Here is a 16,073-nt window from a genome sequence, read left to right as displayed (position 1 = left end):
CATAGTGCTCAACATAGCTCAACAAAATTATTCTGTAATCCCAATAAGACAGTAAATAATAAGTTAGTAAACGATTCTTTGAGAAAAATATGTGTTGACTGTGGTAATGTTTATGATTCCAATTACTAGAAGGTATTTAGCTCAGATTTGTTCTTTGGCTAATATTGCCAACACAGTTTGCATTTTCAAAATTAGTCAGAAAAGCTTCCAAAAGGCTCTTAATTTTTTTTTTTTTTTTTGAATGGGCTCCTGGTGTGTTGACCTGGAAAATGTAATCTCAGGTGACAGGAAATCTGTAATCTCAGGCTCCTGCATGGTGGCTTTGATAACAGCTGAGGTATTTCACCTCTTGAAGATGAGGGTTTACAGCAGGATGATAAACATACGAAAGAGAGTAGTAAAAGTTTTGAGTTACATTGGTTTGCATCTACCATGCCTGTTAGTGATTGTGTTCTTATGTATAAGAACCTGCTCTTCAAAATGTCTTTGAAAATAACCAAAAAAAAAAAGAAACCAAACAAACCCAAAAAACCAAACAAGAACTTCCAGTTAAGAAGCACTGTAATCTTTGTCTGCAAACCAAATTTGAATTGCTGGCACAGCATTTTAAATCAGCACCGTATTCCTCCAATTGGGTTTGCTAAATCAGTTGCATATTTTGTTTGCTACAAATACATGTGAATAAAAACCTACATCCCCTGCTAAAGCAATGTCATTTTACAGCACCAAAAATTACAGCCCTTGAAAGGGAATGCCAGTAATATTTCACCGACTGTTACCAGATCAGTTAGGTACTGTTTGGGCTCCGATTCCAAAGGGTTAAGTCTGTAGTAAAACCCAAGAAGAATGCAAAATGATCAAGAAATGACATGCTGCCTATTGTTTGCAGCTATAGGATCAAAATAACAATTATACATGCCAAATAAATTCTAAACCTGTAAAGGAGAAAAAGAGGGGGTGGCTGTAAGTACAGGTGCCAGAAGCATTAAATAACCCTCGCAGACAAGGTGCACCACTGTTGTCTTGAATGCTGCTGGGTCCCCCCAGTCTGGCATTTTTCCCCCTGCACCAGACAATGTGCATTCACTGCAGGAGACTGGGTTAAGCCTGCGTCTCCCAGACCTGCCGGCTCCTTCTGCCCAACCCGACACAGAGGTGCCTTTGTCAGTATAATTACCCTCCCCTTGTAGTAGAAAGAGTTTGTTTAGAGCCTTATTTGCAGGTAGAGCTGGTATAAGCAGGAATTAGCATGCTAAAGAACCTGCCCCAGCACTGACTTGGATTTATTTATCTGAATCTTTGAAAATCGTGGGTTGTTTTGTTTTGTGGTGTTTTTGTTTTGTTTTGTTTTGTTTTCTTTTTGCCTCTGTTGGTTTATTCAGTGAGATACTACCCCAGATTAAGAGCTTTAAGGTTATTAAAGAGATTGAAGGTGGGAGCCAACTGGCTGTTGTGTGAGGGAGGCACATGTCATGGTGTGTAGGATCTCCCAACAATTTCATGCCTGGCAGGTCTGCACCTTGGCTGCCAGAATAAACTTGGGCAGATGATCCTTACGGCTTTCTGGGGATTGATTAAGACTCCTTTTGGCTTTCAGCACGTTGTCCACATCAAAAAGGTGCGAGAAGTAAAATAAATGTTTCTCTTGCTTTTCATGATACTGTGGCCAATCTCCCTAAGCCTTCCTAATTGGCCTGGGCTGGTTGCGGATGATTAACTTGAAGTTAAATGAGGCCTGCTTTTAAACATGCTTTCCCAGACTTTAAACAGAGCAATGGGGGGAAATTTTAGACTGTTGCGATGCTGGACCAGAGCCAGGCTGGGTTATTATTAAAGTGGATCCAAGTTTTGATCCAAGTTTTGTTTACACTGAGCCAACTAAGTTGATGGACATCCCTCCCTCTCTGTGTACCTGAACGTATATTAGCAGTGATATTAACGATATGTCATTTCTGCCTCATGAAAAAGAGCCTTTAATGAAAGGGGAGGAATATTACTAGCTTGAGTTAAGAGTTGCTTGCATTTGGAGTTTATTGATCTCTGTAAGTTATTTTAACTATGTCGAGATATTTCAGTGTATGAACAAAATGCCGAGGAAAAATATGTGCAGTGTTTAATGACAACATTACAAAGAAAATAAAACTAATGTGACCTGAGGGCAAAGGCAGTGAGGAGATTTGCTAGGAGGAGAAGCATACTCTCAAAATAAATCTCTGAAGAAACTGTGTTGGTCTGTGAATGTTTTGCTAGTGATTGTCATAATTTTTCTGTGAGGTAAATACAGTGCAGACATTTGATCATCAAAAAGCTATTTTTTCATACAGAACTTGGTAAAACCCCAGTCTTTTATTCTTATGTGAAGATTAAAGGTAAATTGTAGAGAGGGCCTCTGTTGCGCACAAGAGGCCAGAATTCTTGTGTCTATAGTGAATACAAAAGGTTCACCTTTTCTGTGCCCTCAAGGTAAAGTGTATGGGTTTTGCAGGTAATTTTGAGAGGAGAATCCAGCCCAGCATCACTTTATTCCATGGTTAATAACCCCATTCAGCACGGGTGAGCAGCGGAGCGGCTGCAGCAGCAGCGCTTCAAGTTCCTTTATAGCATTCCTTAGTGTATCCAGAAAGGCATAATGAGAACCAGCGACTGGCAGCATAAATCAGACAAATCCAGCTAAGCAACAAGGCAAAGGGTCTTAACAGCAGGAGTCATTAACCTCTGAACTGACTGTCAGGGAAAGCAGTCAGTTCTCAGTCCAAAAACGTCAAGAAACAAGCTGAGAAAGTGTGGTTGCAAGCAGCTGGGGTTGGAGCAGAGCATATTGTGTTTGCTGTGCTTGGTAACTGTGTCTGTGACACACAAAGTCTGACTGGAAGATCTAATGGCTGGGTTTAGATAAATCTTTATTTTCTCAGAGACATTCTTTGACTGCAAACTCCACGTGCTGGCTTTTTCTGCGAGCTGGCTGGCAGGACCTGGTTTTCCCATCACACGTCCTGCCTGCCCACCCATGCCTTGCCCTGCTGAAAGGCAGCTTTTCAGTTTTTCTGACACCTTGCAGCTCTTGCATCTTTGCCTGATAAACAGCATCCAACCTGGGTAAGCATTATATTCTAGCTGCCATCATTGTACAAGCTAAACTTGTAGATCTGTCCAGTCATATGATTAGTTTTAATTAAATTCTGTGGATATTAACATGTCCCCTGCGAAATGCCTGGCAGTGAGCCATGCCCTTGTAGACCTGCACACAAGAGAAGTGCAGTAAAAAGGGCACCCCAGGAGGGTGTGTGGATGAACCTCAAGCATTTTCAGCACAACTCCACCCTTGCTTCAAAGAGAAGAGGCTTAGGCTTATCTGCAAACCATTTCTTTCTTGAGGTCAGGAGATTTTACCCGTTTTGCACAGACACCTCCTGTTTGTGCCTTCCTGCTGGTCTTATTCCTGGTGTGTTCAGGTGTCCTGGTATCCTCTGTATATCCATATTCAGGAAGGGCAGATTGCAAGTCCCTTTTGCTGTTGGAACATGGAAATAATTTGGTATTTTATTTTGGTTGCCTCCCCTAGTGGCTTTTTTGCTTTCCTCCCTGCCTGAAAAACAGTTGGTTGCTTACTGCTACCCCAAAACTTTCCTTGCCCGTTTGCCACCCTCTTAGGTTTGAAGTCAGATATATTGCTGGTGACTTTGGTGGCTGTTGTGCCACTTACAAAATGGATAGCAAGGCAGATTTAATAGTAAGACCTGAAGCATATTTGAGACAACCTTCATCCCAGCACCTGTACTTGAAAAATCACAAGTAATTCAGTTACTGTTCTGATGCAGAGTTGATGTTATGACTCTACTCATTTCTTTGACTCTTTCCCTCGATTTATATTGCATTATAAATTGCAATTTCTGCATAGGTGCATGGACTGAGCACTCTTTACCCTGAAGTGTTTTCTTGAAGTGGAATTGAGATGGGACAGGCCTGTCCTGTGGCTCCATCTTTACCATGTCCATAAGCACCCACTACATGGTGCTTATGTACAGGGCTACAATGTGAACTATTTAAAATTCTGCAAAGGTGTTGTCAGATTTCACTCCAACGTGACATTTTCTCCATTACCAATAGCTACAGTGCTAGGTAGTGAGGGTGAGCAAGTAGACAAGATAAATACTATAAATAACCACAAATAACTGAATGTAGAAACAGTACACAGACACTCCTCAGCAGGGTGAAATACATGGACCTCTCAAAATTTTGAGGGAAGGAATTACTTTTTATATGAGCCCTCTGGAACACAACAAAAAAAAAAATTATGGTGTTATTCTTGTCTCTGGTGCTCATCTGGTTAAATTTGCACATTCTAAAAACTTGTTTTCTTTTTCAACACAGGGTGCTAAGGCATGTTTTTTGCGTGACATTCCCTTCTCTGCCATTTATTTCCCCTGCTATGCTCATTTGAAAGCTTCATTTGCAAATGAAGATGGGAGGGTTAGCCCTGGAAACCTGCTCTTGGCTGGATCAATAGCTGGTAAGTGCCTAGATTTCTTTTTGCATGCCACTATATTGCACCTGCAACACAGTTTAATTCTGGCAGTAAGAACTTGGAGAAGCTCAGGAAAACTATATGCATTTTGCAGCTTTATGCCCAAGTAACAGAAAGCTACCATGCTGTAGAGACAGTTGATGTTAAAAATAAAGATACTGTTAAATTCCTGGTCTAATTAGGAAGGAGGAAAAACAAAAGGAAAGATTTAAGTGATTATGTTTTGTCATCATGTATCATCCTTCTTTAGGAAGTTACTGTGCTGTTTGGTTTGGATTTTTTTTTTTTTTTAAGCTGTCTATCTGGTAAAGTTTTGTTGAAATGGGTTATAAAATCACAGCATTTGTGAAATTCTTTACAATCAGAGGAATCCTGAATTTTGGTATGGGGAGTCCAACAGCCATGCTGGCAGCACACAATGACAGAACCTGTGGCAAAATGATGACAATTACTTGCTACCCACAGTATTCCATGCAGTTACCTGGCTTTATAAGGATGCTACCATTCATTTTTATATATATTAATCGAAACAGAAGAGCTTGAAAACATTTGTCATAGGTTGCTGATTCCTTGTGTGTCCAGATATGACAGAGATGCTGAGTGTGATCTTGAGTATTTGGGTGGTTTAGTCTGCTACACAGTGGATGGGAGAGCCAAATCATGCTTAACTTGTCACAGATGTATTTAACTTAAGCACCATAGCCTAAGGGAGAAGACAGAGACAACTCTTTGTAGCCTCAACTTGCCTTTGTGTCTGGTCTCTGGCACTGTACCCAGGTGCTACACCCAAAGGGGACCACCATTTAGTAGCTGCCTGCTGGAAAAGGCACCTTGAGTATCCTACTCCTGCATTATATACAAAGTTTTCCATTCAGGAAACGAATGGTCTTGAAAATTTGTGCGAGACCTTTCTGGGTGTGTGTAGGAAGCAGGAGGGCTCCCATCAGTAGGGATTTCCATCATCTTCACTGGGAGCTGCCTCTCAGAGCTGCAGCCAAGTTGCTGCTGCAACCTGCCAGGGGATGGAGTAGCCCAAATCCAGATGGGTGGCTAGTGGTTTAGCAATGTTTTCTCATTTGTTTTTAAGCTTGCTTCTCCCTGGGGAAATTGTTCTCAGTCAGGACACAGGAGCTGTGTCTCTTGAAGAGCGAGGGGGGACCTTTCGTGGCCAATGTCTGAGCCTAGGATGTAGCCAAAGCCTGACGTGGAGATGAGTCAGTCTGTCTTGTTGAATCATATATCTTAGCTCTTTAGGTTTGCTCTGTATTCAGCAGCTCATAGTCTAGAGGAATTGACCTGGGACTAGGAAAACCATCTGTGCTCAAATGACTGGTTAAAAAACCCTTGTCCTCTCCCCTCCTCCACCCCGAACCAGAGCCAGCCTCCAAGGCCCCCAACAGGAGCTTACAGCCAGCTTATTTCTCACTCATTTTAATGGAACAAAACAATTTTTCAACTTTGGATCATATTTACAGACTTGAAACATAAGCTGGCATTTTTAAGCCAAGTCATTTCTTAGATTTTCCTATTTTTCTCTTTCTAGCCATTGTCAGGTGATTGCAGACTGAGATAACCGTCCCTTTGAAGTTCAGCCACAGAAGCAGTCTTTATTGTTGCTGATATGGCTTACTAAAATAGCTATAATGTGAATTTTATCCAGGGCTTCCTGTGAATCCCATCCTAGGTTAACTCTCATGAGCAAATTACAGTGTTAAAGAGACAACGCTCAGCGTACTGTTTACAAAAACAAGGAATTTCTTTTTTTGGATCCAAGTAAAGCGTGGTGGGGGCGTATGTGTCTGCTGTTTTGCCACAAGAAAGTCATAGGGAAGACAAAACAAAAAACCCCACCACCTCTGAAATGCTGGCTCAGTCTCTGGACTGAGGCCCCTGGTATGGCTCAGGATCTCACCTGGTCATCTGACTTCAGATGTGTGCATGGGCTCCATCTGGGTGTGGGAAACTCCACCCTTCCACAGCCCTGTGGTGCTGGGATGTTCAAGCTGGCCGTGCTCAGACCTGTATCCTTTGCCAGTGGGTGTTGATGGGGCTGGGTGTATTTTCTTCCTTTTTATTGTTGTTAGGGACACATGCAACATGCATGTCATCTAGCTTGATCTGCTTGTGGTTTTCACTGGTCACCAGATGTCTCAACCTGTTGTGCCACTTTTCTGAGATGATTCTAATATCAGCTACAGGATCTCGCTCTAATTTGCTCCATCTGCTTTATGCCTCCATGAACTTCCTTCTCCTCCCCTCACTCCTCTTTTTTATTGTCAGCTCCTGCTGTGCCATTTGTCCCATTTCGATTGTGAGCTCCTTACAGCAGCAACCTGTAAATTTTTATTTGTCTGTAAAAGGCTTTTGTCCTGTACACATAGCTCCTAAAAGGAGGATTAAGAACATCTTTAACTGCAAATTATCCTCAGTAATAAGCAAAGAGGAATAAGGAGATGGAAGTCAACATGTAGTAAGCAGAATTGCTTCTAAGTATGTCCTTTGGTTTTCCTTGAAAACACTGGTTGGCTTTTGAAGGACAAAAGTCCAGCTTTAAATTGAAGACTCAACCAGTATCCTGGTGTGAGGGAGGCTAAACAGAGAGGAATTCCAACATTTATGGAGTTCAGAAACCCTCAATGGGTTTTAGCACTTGCCTGCCAGTTTGACCACTGTGTGTGTGTGTTATTTTGGAGGGTCTGGGAGAGGAGGAGGAGTTCTTATTTTGGTAATATGCACATGCTTATATCTCTCAAAACAATCTGCAGGAAGGGTGCTCTGGTGCTTGAAGCCAGACCATGCTGGTTTGGACAAAAGTTGTTACTGAATTATTAAGCCTTTAAAAAAAAAAAAAAAAAGAAAGAGGTCTGTGCATTTACATCTTACCAAGTTGTTTTGGAAGAGATGCAGAATGGAAAAGTAATAAAACCATAAGAGACAGTGTCTTCTGGGTACAGTCTCAGTGCTTTTCTTTTTTTCTTCTCAATTCTAAACATGGGCAGTCCCAGTTTGGATAGGAATGATTTCAGAAATACTACCCATTGGTAATTTATCATTTTTTGCTTTCAGTTGACTATCTGCCAGGGTAAATTTAAATCTTCCTCCAAATGTTCTGATGGGTATGTCAGCTGTGGTTTTGCAGCTGAGCAGTCTGCCATTCCTGGTGGGAGGGATAACTCTTTTTTAAACTGTAGCTGTCATGCCTTGCTGAAGTGGCATGGTGTTACCTTTTCTCAGTGTGTGTGTGTGTTTGTGTCCATATGGGCTGTTCTAGCACAGTGTGCAACCAGAATGCCAGGAACTACAGAGAGGTGTGAATAGGAAAGGCAAAGATCAACCTCACCTTCAAAAACTTGGTGCTCATTAACTATGCAAGTTTCTGGTTAGCACTGAAAAATCCAGGCTGTACCTCCCAGCTCGGCAGGAAGCATGTGGTATGGTTGTGGCTCTAGGAGTTCTCTCTGAGTGAAGCCATGTCCAGGACCACTGCCTCTTGTTGCTTGTTCTCCTCAGCTTCTTCTTAAAGCAAATGTGGCTGGATTCTCCCGATGTAAGGATGAAAGGCCTGGTTATCCCTGAGTAAATGAGGTGTCTAGAATATATGATGAGTTGGTGGTACCCTCCTGATGATTTTTGTGTTGTGCAGGTATGCCTGCAGCCTCGCTGGTGACCCCTGCAGATGTCATCAAAACAAGGCTACAGGTGGCAGCCCGGGCAGGACAGACCACCTACAGTGGTGTTGTAGACTGCTTTGTGAAGATCCTTCGAGAGGAAGGTCCCAAGGCTCTGTGGAAAGGAGCAGGAGGTTTGTAGAAAGAGCTTTGATTAAGAAGTGATTTCAGATTGTGGTTTTTTTGTCACTTAGGAACTCTTTTCTTTTCCTTCAAGCTCGTGTGTTTCGATCCTCTCCTCAGTTTGGTGTGACTCTGGTGACTTACGAGCTACTGCAGAGGTGGTTTTACGTGGACTTCGGAGGAGTGTAAGTATGGGGTGTTGCTTGGGACCCTGAAGCTGCATTTGGTTCTTTGTGGATCTTAGTGCTGCTCAGCATGTCATGGTCCAAGTTAAGATCTTGCTATTGTGGAGAACATGTTGCAGAGGCTTTGTAAATCTTATTTAAGCCACATAACACTGGTGGAGGATAGGATGTTATTCCAGTACCTGTTTTGCAGCAAGACTTTGCCATGTTTTATACCACTGTGTCAAGCTGGGGACCTGTGTTAGTATAAGCAGAGACAGTGAGAGGCTAAATAATGGGCTGGGGAAATAACTGCAGGGAAAATGTGAGGCCTGTCAGGTCAGGATACACACATTACTCCTCATTAGTTTGGTGGAGGGGCTGCATCCCTGATTAGGCAGGGCATTTGACATGCAAAAAAGTCTATGTGTCACCAAGTCCAACACCTCTTTGTTGGAGTTTCACCTCTGCCTCCTCCTCTTTGCTGATGATACAGAGGGATGGTTAATGTGGTCCCAGGAGCAGCTGCAGGCCATTTACAAAGCTTTGGGGACAGTAGTTTGAAAGCCACCACAAAAATTACTCTGCTAGATTCCAGGATTGGTTGTGCACTGTGGCAGAGACTTGCAAACCTTTGCTGCCCCGCACTGCCCTTTTGATTAATACACTAGAAATTTTATCTGGGTTTGACTATGCTAACTGAACATGAAGGCTCCTAGCTTTTCTGGGAGGTTTTAAAACAGGGTATTTCTCATTACATTGTAGCATTTAATCTAGTTACTTACTGGGAGGTACACCCAGATGTCTCCTTCAGTTTACTTTATGGAGGAGATTTTTATGAATACTGTTTTTACTCTGTGGAAATTAATTTATTATTTTTATTATTTTGCAGAAAACCAGCTGGATCAGAGCCAGTTCCTAAATCTAGGATCACACTCCCTGCTCCTAACCCTGACCATGTTGGTGGTTATAAATTGGCAGTTGCCACTTTTGCAGGGATTGAAAACAAGTTTGGACTTTACCTACCTCGGTTTAAGCCATTGCCGCCTACCTCAAAAGCTGCTGCAGCAGTAGGACCCTAAGTTTATTGCTGTAGATTTTTTTTTTGTTATTAGTTGGGAAAGAGCCACTTTTCTAATTGGTTGATACTTCATTCCTTTAGCTTCTCATCATATAACAGTTTGGCTTCATTTGAGTTTTAAGGCAATTTTCATCTTAAATGTAATCATTTGTCTTTGTGCTTCCTTAACCAGATCACTGTGAAATTCTTACCAGTTGTTTTAAGTTTGGGACCATGAATGTATTTGTCCACATCTGACATGTGCTTGTGTTGGGAAGACACTAATTTTAGGTTCCGTTTACTGGGGAAGGGCTGGCTGAGAGCTGTGAACCAGATCATCTTACAGGCAATGCTCGGGTGCAGATTACCAGGGTGGATGTTGCACATTGTCACTCAGATGGAAAAACTCAGTGGATATCACGGTGCTCAAAGTGGAATGATCTTGACTGTACATGTAAATTGGATATAAACCTAATGTGTGTCTGTAGAGGTCAGCAAATATATACCCGGTACCTAAGTATGCCAGCACAGCTTCAACTTTTTAAATATGTACACGCACAAGTTCTGTTTCTGGATTGTATTACAAAGCTTTTATGTGGAACATGTTTTTGTAATGGAAACCACATTTATAAATGTTTAGCCGTTGTATTATGTTACTGGTATCAAAACGCTCAAAAGAAAGTGTTATTGTCCATAGTCTTTGCACTTTATGGCAGAACTTTTGGCATTCTCCTACACATCCAAGGAAATTTCATAACTAGGTGCCTATCTTGGGTTGCTGGTGTTTGGAATTCAGTTTGTATATGCACTTCTATAGTAAAACGCTGCTTGTTTAAATAACTGCAATAGGAAATTCATGCACTGTATCAATGGTACCTGCCTTAACTGCTGGCTTGTAATTGGCAAATAGGTGGTTTCAGATTCTTATTTACTTCATTGACTTGAAAAAGATTAAAATACTCTAAAAGAAAAGATTTTACTTAATTTTTTGGTGCCTTGCACAGTGTTTAGAAAATGATGTATTTATGGAGATAGAAATAAACCTTTCAAACAGATGCACACATGGTATTCTGTTACAGAAGTAGCATAGAACATCAAATGTCTCCTTCAACCTCAGTTATAATTTAAGATAAAGTTAAGATTTGGACATGCAAGTTATAAAAAGACCTGCAGCTTAAGAGCAAATTACCTGAATTTCCCAGTGTAGAAAGACATCTGTTGGTGCATGATGTCACCAAAAAAAGACATTTTTCCTCATTCAAAAAACAGGATCAGAGTGAATTTTGGTATTTTGATCTTTACTTTTGAGGGGAGGTTAATGTGTCAGTAATAGTCTGACTGTCTACTCAGTTGAAGGTACTTTTGGGTGTCTTCTGTGACACCTCTGGAATAGTCTGACTGTCTACTCAGTTGAAGGTATTTTTGGGTGTCTTTTGTGACACCTCTTAAGACCAGGAAGAATTTGGTCCTGCTTGTCTTTTTGGGGTGGAGGCACTCTTTCAACATTGACTGTAAACTGAGGGAATGCATAGGTGGAATCAGAGTATCTTTGCAGAAGAACAAGTTAGAGATGCAAAACCATGTTGTTGTGCTAGAAGTTGTGGAATTTCAGAAATGGAAATCACTCCATCGTTGTCTTTGTGTTTGAGTCATCATGAGAATTATTCTTGTGGACTAATTTGCATTTTGAAGTTACCAGTGACATGGAGACCTGGCAGGACGAGCATCTACAGTACTCGTGCAACGTGAAAGCAAGGGCAGAAGGTGACATCTCTGTAGCTGCATCTTGGAGTCTGACTGAAGCAGAGTCTGTGCTGGGCTCTGACAGCTGCTGGCTGCTACCTCTCTACCCTGTATATCTGAGTCTCCCCAAATGACAGCTCCTTTGCTCCAGAAAGAGGGAAAAATACTGACCCCTGTATTACTCCAAAACTGTCAGGTTTTTTGGTTAAGGTTTGTCATAAAAATGTGCTTGACGTTTGAGATTTTAGGCTATTTAGGAGCTGGTTTTATACTTCATCCCTCACTTGTACCTGATGTCAAGGTGTCTGTGGAAGGTGTGCAGCTCAAGAAGATGTCTGAATACTGAGCTGCACTTTCCTCCTGGTCTGAGAGAGAAGTGCCACGTGTGTCTGTTCAGCCAGCAGCTGCTCTCCTGGGCAGCACAGAGGGGGACACCCAGGCTGCCCTGGCCACAGCACATCCCTCTGCCACCAGCACTGAACCCCAGCACAGCCAGGGCCTCGCAGCTGGGAAAGGAAGAGGAATTAGAGATGGTTTATTTTAATACTTGAACAACTTTCCATGTGATAAAAAAGATTTGTTTTGTTTCATAAAACACAAGCAAACTCTGACTGGCTCCCCTGCCTACTGCTGCCCTCTCTTTCTCAATCCTGGCAGTAAATGTATGAAATCCTTTATTTCAGATATGAAGGAATAAGGCTCCCAGCCATGGGATGAAGATCAGACACAGCTCTCCTCTGGCAGGTTCATCTCAGAGGGCCTGAGCCTTCACCTCCTCCCTGGTGGGCAGATGAGCAAGGCTGGGCTGACACCCACACTACCACCCATGGTGGCACTTGCCACCCCCTTTGATGGTTTTGGGGGGTTTGTTCAGACCTTGTGCCCTTCTTTTCATGGCTACTAGAGGATGGAGACAGGGGCAGAAGGGCTGAAGAGTCAATAACTACTTCATAACATGCACCCAGTTCAAAATGTTTCATAGCAAGCAACAGCTCTGCCTGGAGATCTTGGGGAAGATCTGTGTCCACAGTCAGCTTCCTCCAGACACAAAAGGATGCATTCCTGCTCTGAAAAGCTCACAGGCTAAAAAATTGTCAGATTGCCTTAGAAACAAACAAAGGGCCCTGAGGACAATATTTGTCCTCTTTGGGTTTCTGGATGAGTTATGCCAAGCGTGGGAGGAATGGGATAAAATGTAACCTCGCTTTCTTCCTGCAGTCCAGCTATCTGCCTGTAATAGCACTTCCAGAAGAAAGAAATTATCCAATATTGGTGATGTTACCTATCAGTGTGGAAGTGGAGTGGGGGTGTCCCTGAAGCACTTACCCTGTGTTTGTGTTTCTCTGGGTCAGCAGAAGCTGAGGGATCCTTTTCTGCTGGGTCCTCAGGGAATGGGTTGGGTCTAAGCTGACTTAATATTGACAGTTTGCAGGGACACTTTTGTGAACAAACATACCACAGGCTTCAAAAATAACTCGAGCAGGTTTTTCTAAGCCTGCTAAAAATATGAAACCCGACAAACTGCCTTGCACCTTCCTTAGGAGGGGACGGAGAGCTCGGGAATGTCCCTGCCATACACCCCAGGATGTACACCCGTGGCACAGTGCTCACTGCTGAGCTCCTCAGCTCCCCAGTGCACACGTGGCAGAGGGACAAACAGGAACCATCCTGCCTTGCAGTGACAGCTGAAACACTGCTGGGATATTCAGGCTGCTTTCAGTTCAAGTATTTGCCACAATATCCAGAGACGGTGATAATTTGTAAGTTATTTAATGGTTGAGAATACAGAAATCTCAAGACATTTGTATTTACAGTGTCTTCAGGAAGCTTCAAACACAGCAAAAACCACAGAAGCAGCCTGGGATGAAGTGGTTTCTTTAATGCCACGTGCCATACAGCAGTTCTGCTTTCTGCATGGTGGGCAGTGGAGAGCTCAGGCTATGACAGCCTAAGGATGTCATCAAGCTGCGTATTGCCCTTCAGACAGAAATGGTATTTTAAGATGCATATTCATAATTTTTAACTGCTCCTTCTGCTCTTCCTCATCACGCTGGAAGGCAGTACCATTGCTTGCCAGATTCATTCCAGTTGTTCTGGTTACACTGCAGAGGGCTGCCAGGTCTCTCTTCATGCTTGCTCCAAACAGCTGTTCTGCTACAGAAGTAGCTCTGCTTATTTCTTCCTAGGAGAGCCAGTCCTACAAGCTTCCAGGCTACTAGTCCTGTAAGAGGCACACATTAGTCCTTCATTAGGACTGCTGGTGACAGCAGAGTCTCCTCTGTCAGTCACTGGTCAGAAACCCCACAGCTCTTTGAGGGGTTTCCAGTTTTCTACTGCTTCCTTTAAATCTAAAGTTGCTTTTCTCTTGAGAAAAAACACATCTTCAGGCCTTTTCCCATGTCTTGTGTGAAGAAACCTATTTCTAGTTGCACCAGAGACAGAAGCTGTCATTTGCAAGAAGATCTTGTGATGTTCCAGGATGTGGTAGGGGTTCATGTTTTCAGAAATAGCAAATGCTTGGGACATTGGTTTTGAGACCCAGGAGGAAGTACCTTTCATCTTGGAATATTCACTGTGGAGCACAGCTGAGTACCCTGTGGAAAATGCTGCAGCTCCTGGATCATTGCAACCCAGCACCATTTGTCTCATATGCCTTCTCTCTTTGAAGTCGCAAGCTTGAGGCAATTCTGCTGACCCTAATCTCAAGCAGCAAATACTTGCTCTGACAGTCCATGGAGATGTCTCTGACATGCTCAGACTTGGGAAGAACCCCATTTCATTTTCTCCTGTCAAACATCCACTTGGTCCAAGTTGTATTATTTACACGGGAGCCTGGCATTCCAGCCCCGTGCTTGGCTTTTGTGTGTCCTGACCAGGTTCCAGTTTGGCCAATGCTGAGTGGGTGCTCTTTCAGTGTGCCCTGGCCATCTTCTCCCTCTGTCTGCATGAACAGAGCACATGTCACAAAGGTGAAGCAGCCCTGCTTCCCCTTTTGGCTAATGCCTTCAGCTCCCAGCCCTAGTGCCACGTGCCATGTTGTCCCCATGTCCTTTCACAGCTCCTCACAAAACAAATCCCAAGTCCCTGTTGACACCATCCTTCTGCCTCTCACTTGTGTTGGTGTAGCTTTGATCCTTGACACTGAATGCAAGGGAGACTCTGGTCTTCCCTTCATCAAGCACAGGACAGTTTTTTCTTCCAGATCCACCTCATGGCCCTCTCCTTCATCCTAAACCTCAATTCAGCTTTTCCCTCCTTAGCTCACATTGCTCATCTTCACGTTGCCACTCACCTGCTTCTTCCTCAGTTGGCTTCCCTACTTCTTACCCTTCTGGTTGTGAAGCCCCCTCCAGCTCCATCTGAGCACACAGTCTTTATCCTTTATAGAAAGCTCTGGCTTACAATGGCCCTAAAGGAGAGCCTGGCTGTTTTCTAACTCATTCCACGCCTGGATCAGGCATGACAATGTCCCAGCAGTGCTGGAGTATGAGGTGTATTTATTCTCCATGCTCTTCCTTCTGTTCTCCAGATGTTCATAGGTAAAAGATCCCGGAGAAGATGCTTTCTTTTTACTGAAAATAGTCATTTTGTATTTATTTCCCTATCAGGCAGATTCTGAAGAACATCTTTTGTCACACAAGCTCTCTTGGAAAGCAAATAAGGTGGGGCTATTTGTTTAGCAGCAGGAAAATCAATCAATCAAACAAAAACTGCTGGAGATTCCTGGAAGGGCAGCAGCAAGGGCTGGTCAGAAACCACCACAAGGCAGGCAGGACCAGCAGAGAGAGATTAAATGATTCAGTGATTCTTATTCTCATTGGGTGTTCATCCACCTGCTTCAGCTGCATCTAATGGTCCTTTCATGCTGTTGATCTCTATATACAAACCTGGTCATTTCTGTGGAAATCTGGATCTTTTCCTCGTTTCCTCTGTGTACTGCTGAGCTCCACTCAAAAAAAAACCAAAAAAAACCACCAAACTTTGCTTGTATTCATTTGAACACAGAAGCAAATGCTGAAGGTCTTCTGAGGTTGTTCTTAAAGCCATTTTACAAGTTATTACTGCCATAAAGAAGGTGAATATGCAGCCCCTCCTCCATGGATGCATCCATCCTCCATGGATGAAATGCCCTTCCCATTACACAAAGGGCATAATCACACTGTATCCCCACACTTCCAGATGTGGATTTACCTTAGGGGCTTGCAGGCTAGTGAGCTGCCCCTCCTGTCTCCCCAGTGACATCAGTATTTTGTGGTATTTCTCCATGCACATGAATTCCTCATCTTGTGCCCCCATCATGGCCAAACTGCACTTCCTCCCTTCCACATTGCACCATGTCTGCTGTACCTACGTAAGGAACCCTTACTGGTGCTTTTTGAAAGCAAAACAGAGAAACTGGGGAAAAAAAACCAAAACAAAATCCAACAGAGATGTTGTCTAAAACACTGCTTTACAGGTGTCTCACCTGATGATTAGAATTCACCTTCAGCACACAAAAGTGCTTTGAGAGCTACACTATTTCTTCATGATCACCCAGGGGAGCAGCAGGCACACAGGGCTCCCTAACGCATGGCTCCATCTCTCAAGGAGCTACCAGAGCAATGCCAGATGTTCCTGTGCTGTGTGAAGTACCTCATATGGGGTAAGACCCTGCTTATCCCAGCCCACCTGGCTGATTCCTTCCATGGATACTAGGAGATAGCTTCAGGTCTTGTGTCCATAGGCAGTAGGACATACCTTCAGGTTCCACCATGAAGAAAACAGCCCATGCACTCTCACTGGGAGCTTTT

At 43.2% G+C, this 16,073-nt stretch overlaps 1 protein-coding gene across 2 annotated transcripts in view; it reads left to right on the top strand.

The window, feature by feature from the left end:
• The window catches only part of SLC25A13 (solute carrier family 25 member 13), a 98,795-nt gene extending 88,200 nt beyond the window's left edge, over positions 1-10,595 (top strand). For both annotated transcript variants that reach the window (XM_030445562.1, XM_030445561.1), the window contains 4 exons: positions 4,372-4,510; positions 8,169-8,327; positions 8,411-8,501; positions 9,373-10,595. In XM_030445562.1, coding sequence (XP_030301422.1) covers positions 4,372-4,510; positions 8,169-8,327; positions 8,411-8,501; positions 9,373-9,562 — 579 coding nt within the window. In that variant the 3' untranslated portion in view covers positions 9,563-10,595. The remainder of the gene's footprint in view (positions 1-4,371; positions 4,511-8,168; positions 8,328-8,410; positions 8,502-9,372) is intronic.
• Positions 10,596-16,073: the final 5,478 nt, after the last annotated feature.

The sequence above is a fragment of the Calypte anna genome, chromosome 2 (genome assembly GCF_003957555.1).
Source record: "Calypte anna isolate BGI_N300 chromosome 2, bCalAnn1_v1.p, whole genome shotgun sequence".
NCBI lineage: Eukaryota > Metazoa > Chordata > Aves > Apodiformes > Trochilidae > Calypte > Calypte anna.
The sequence above is the reverse complement of the archived record's forward strand: the minus strand, read 5'-3'. Positions and strand labels throughout refer to the sequence as shown.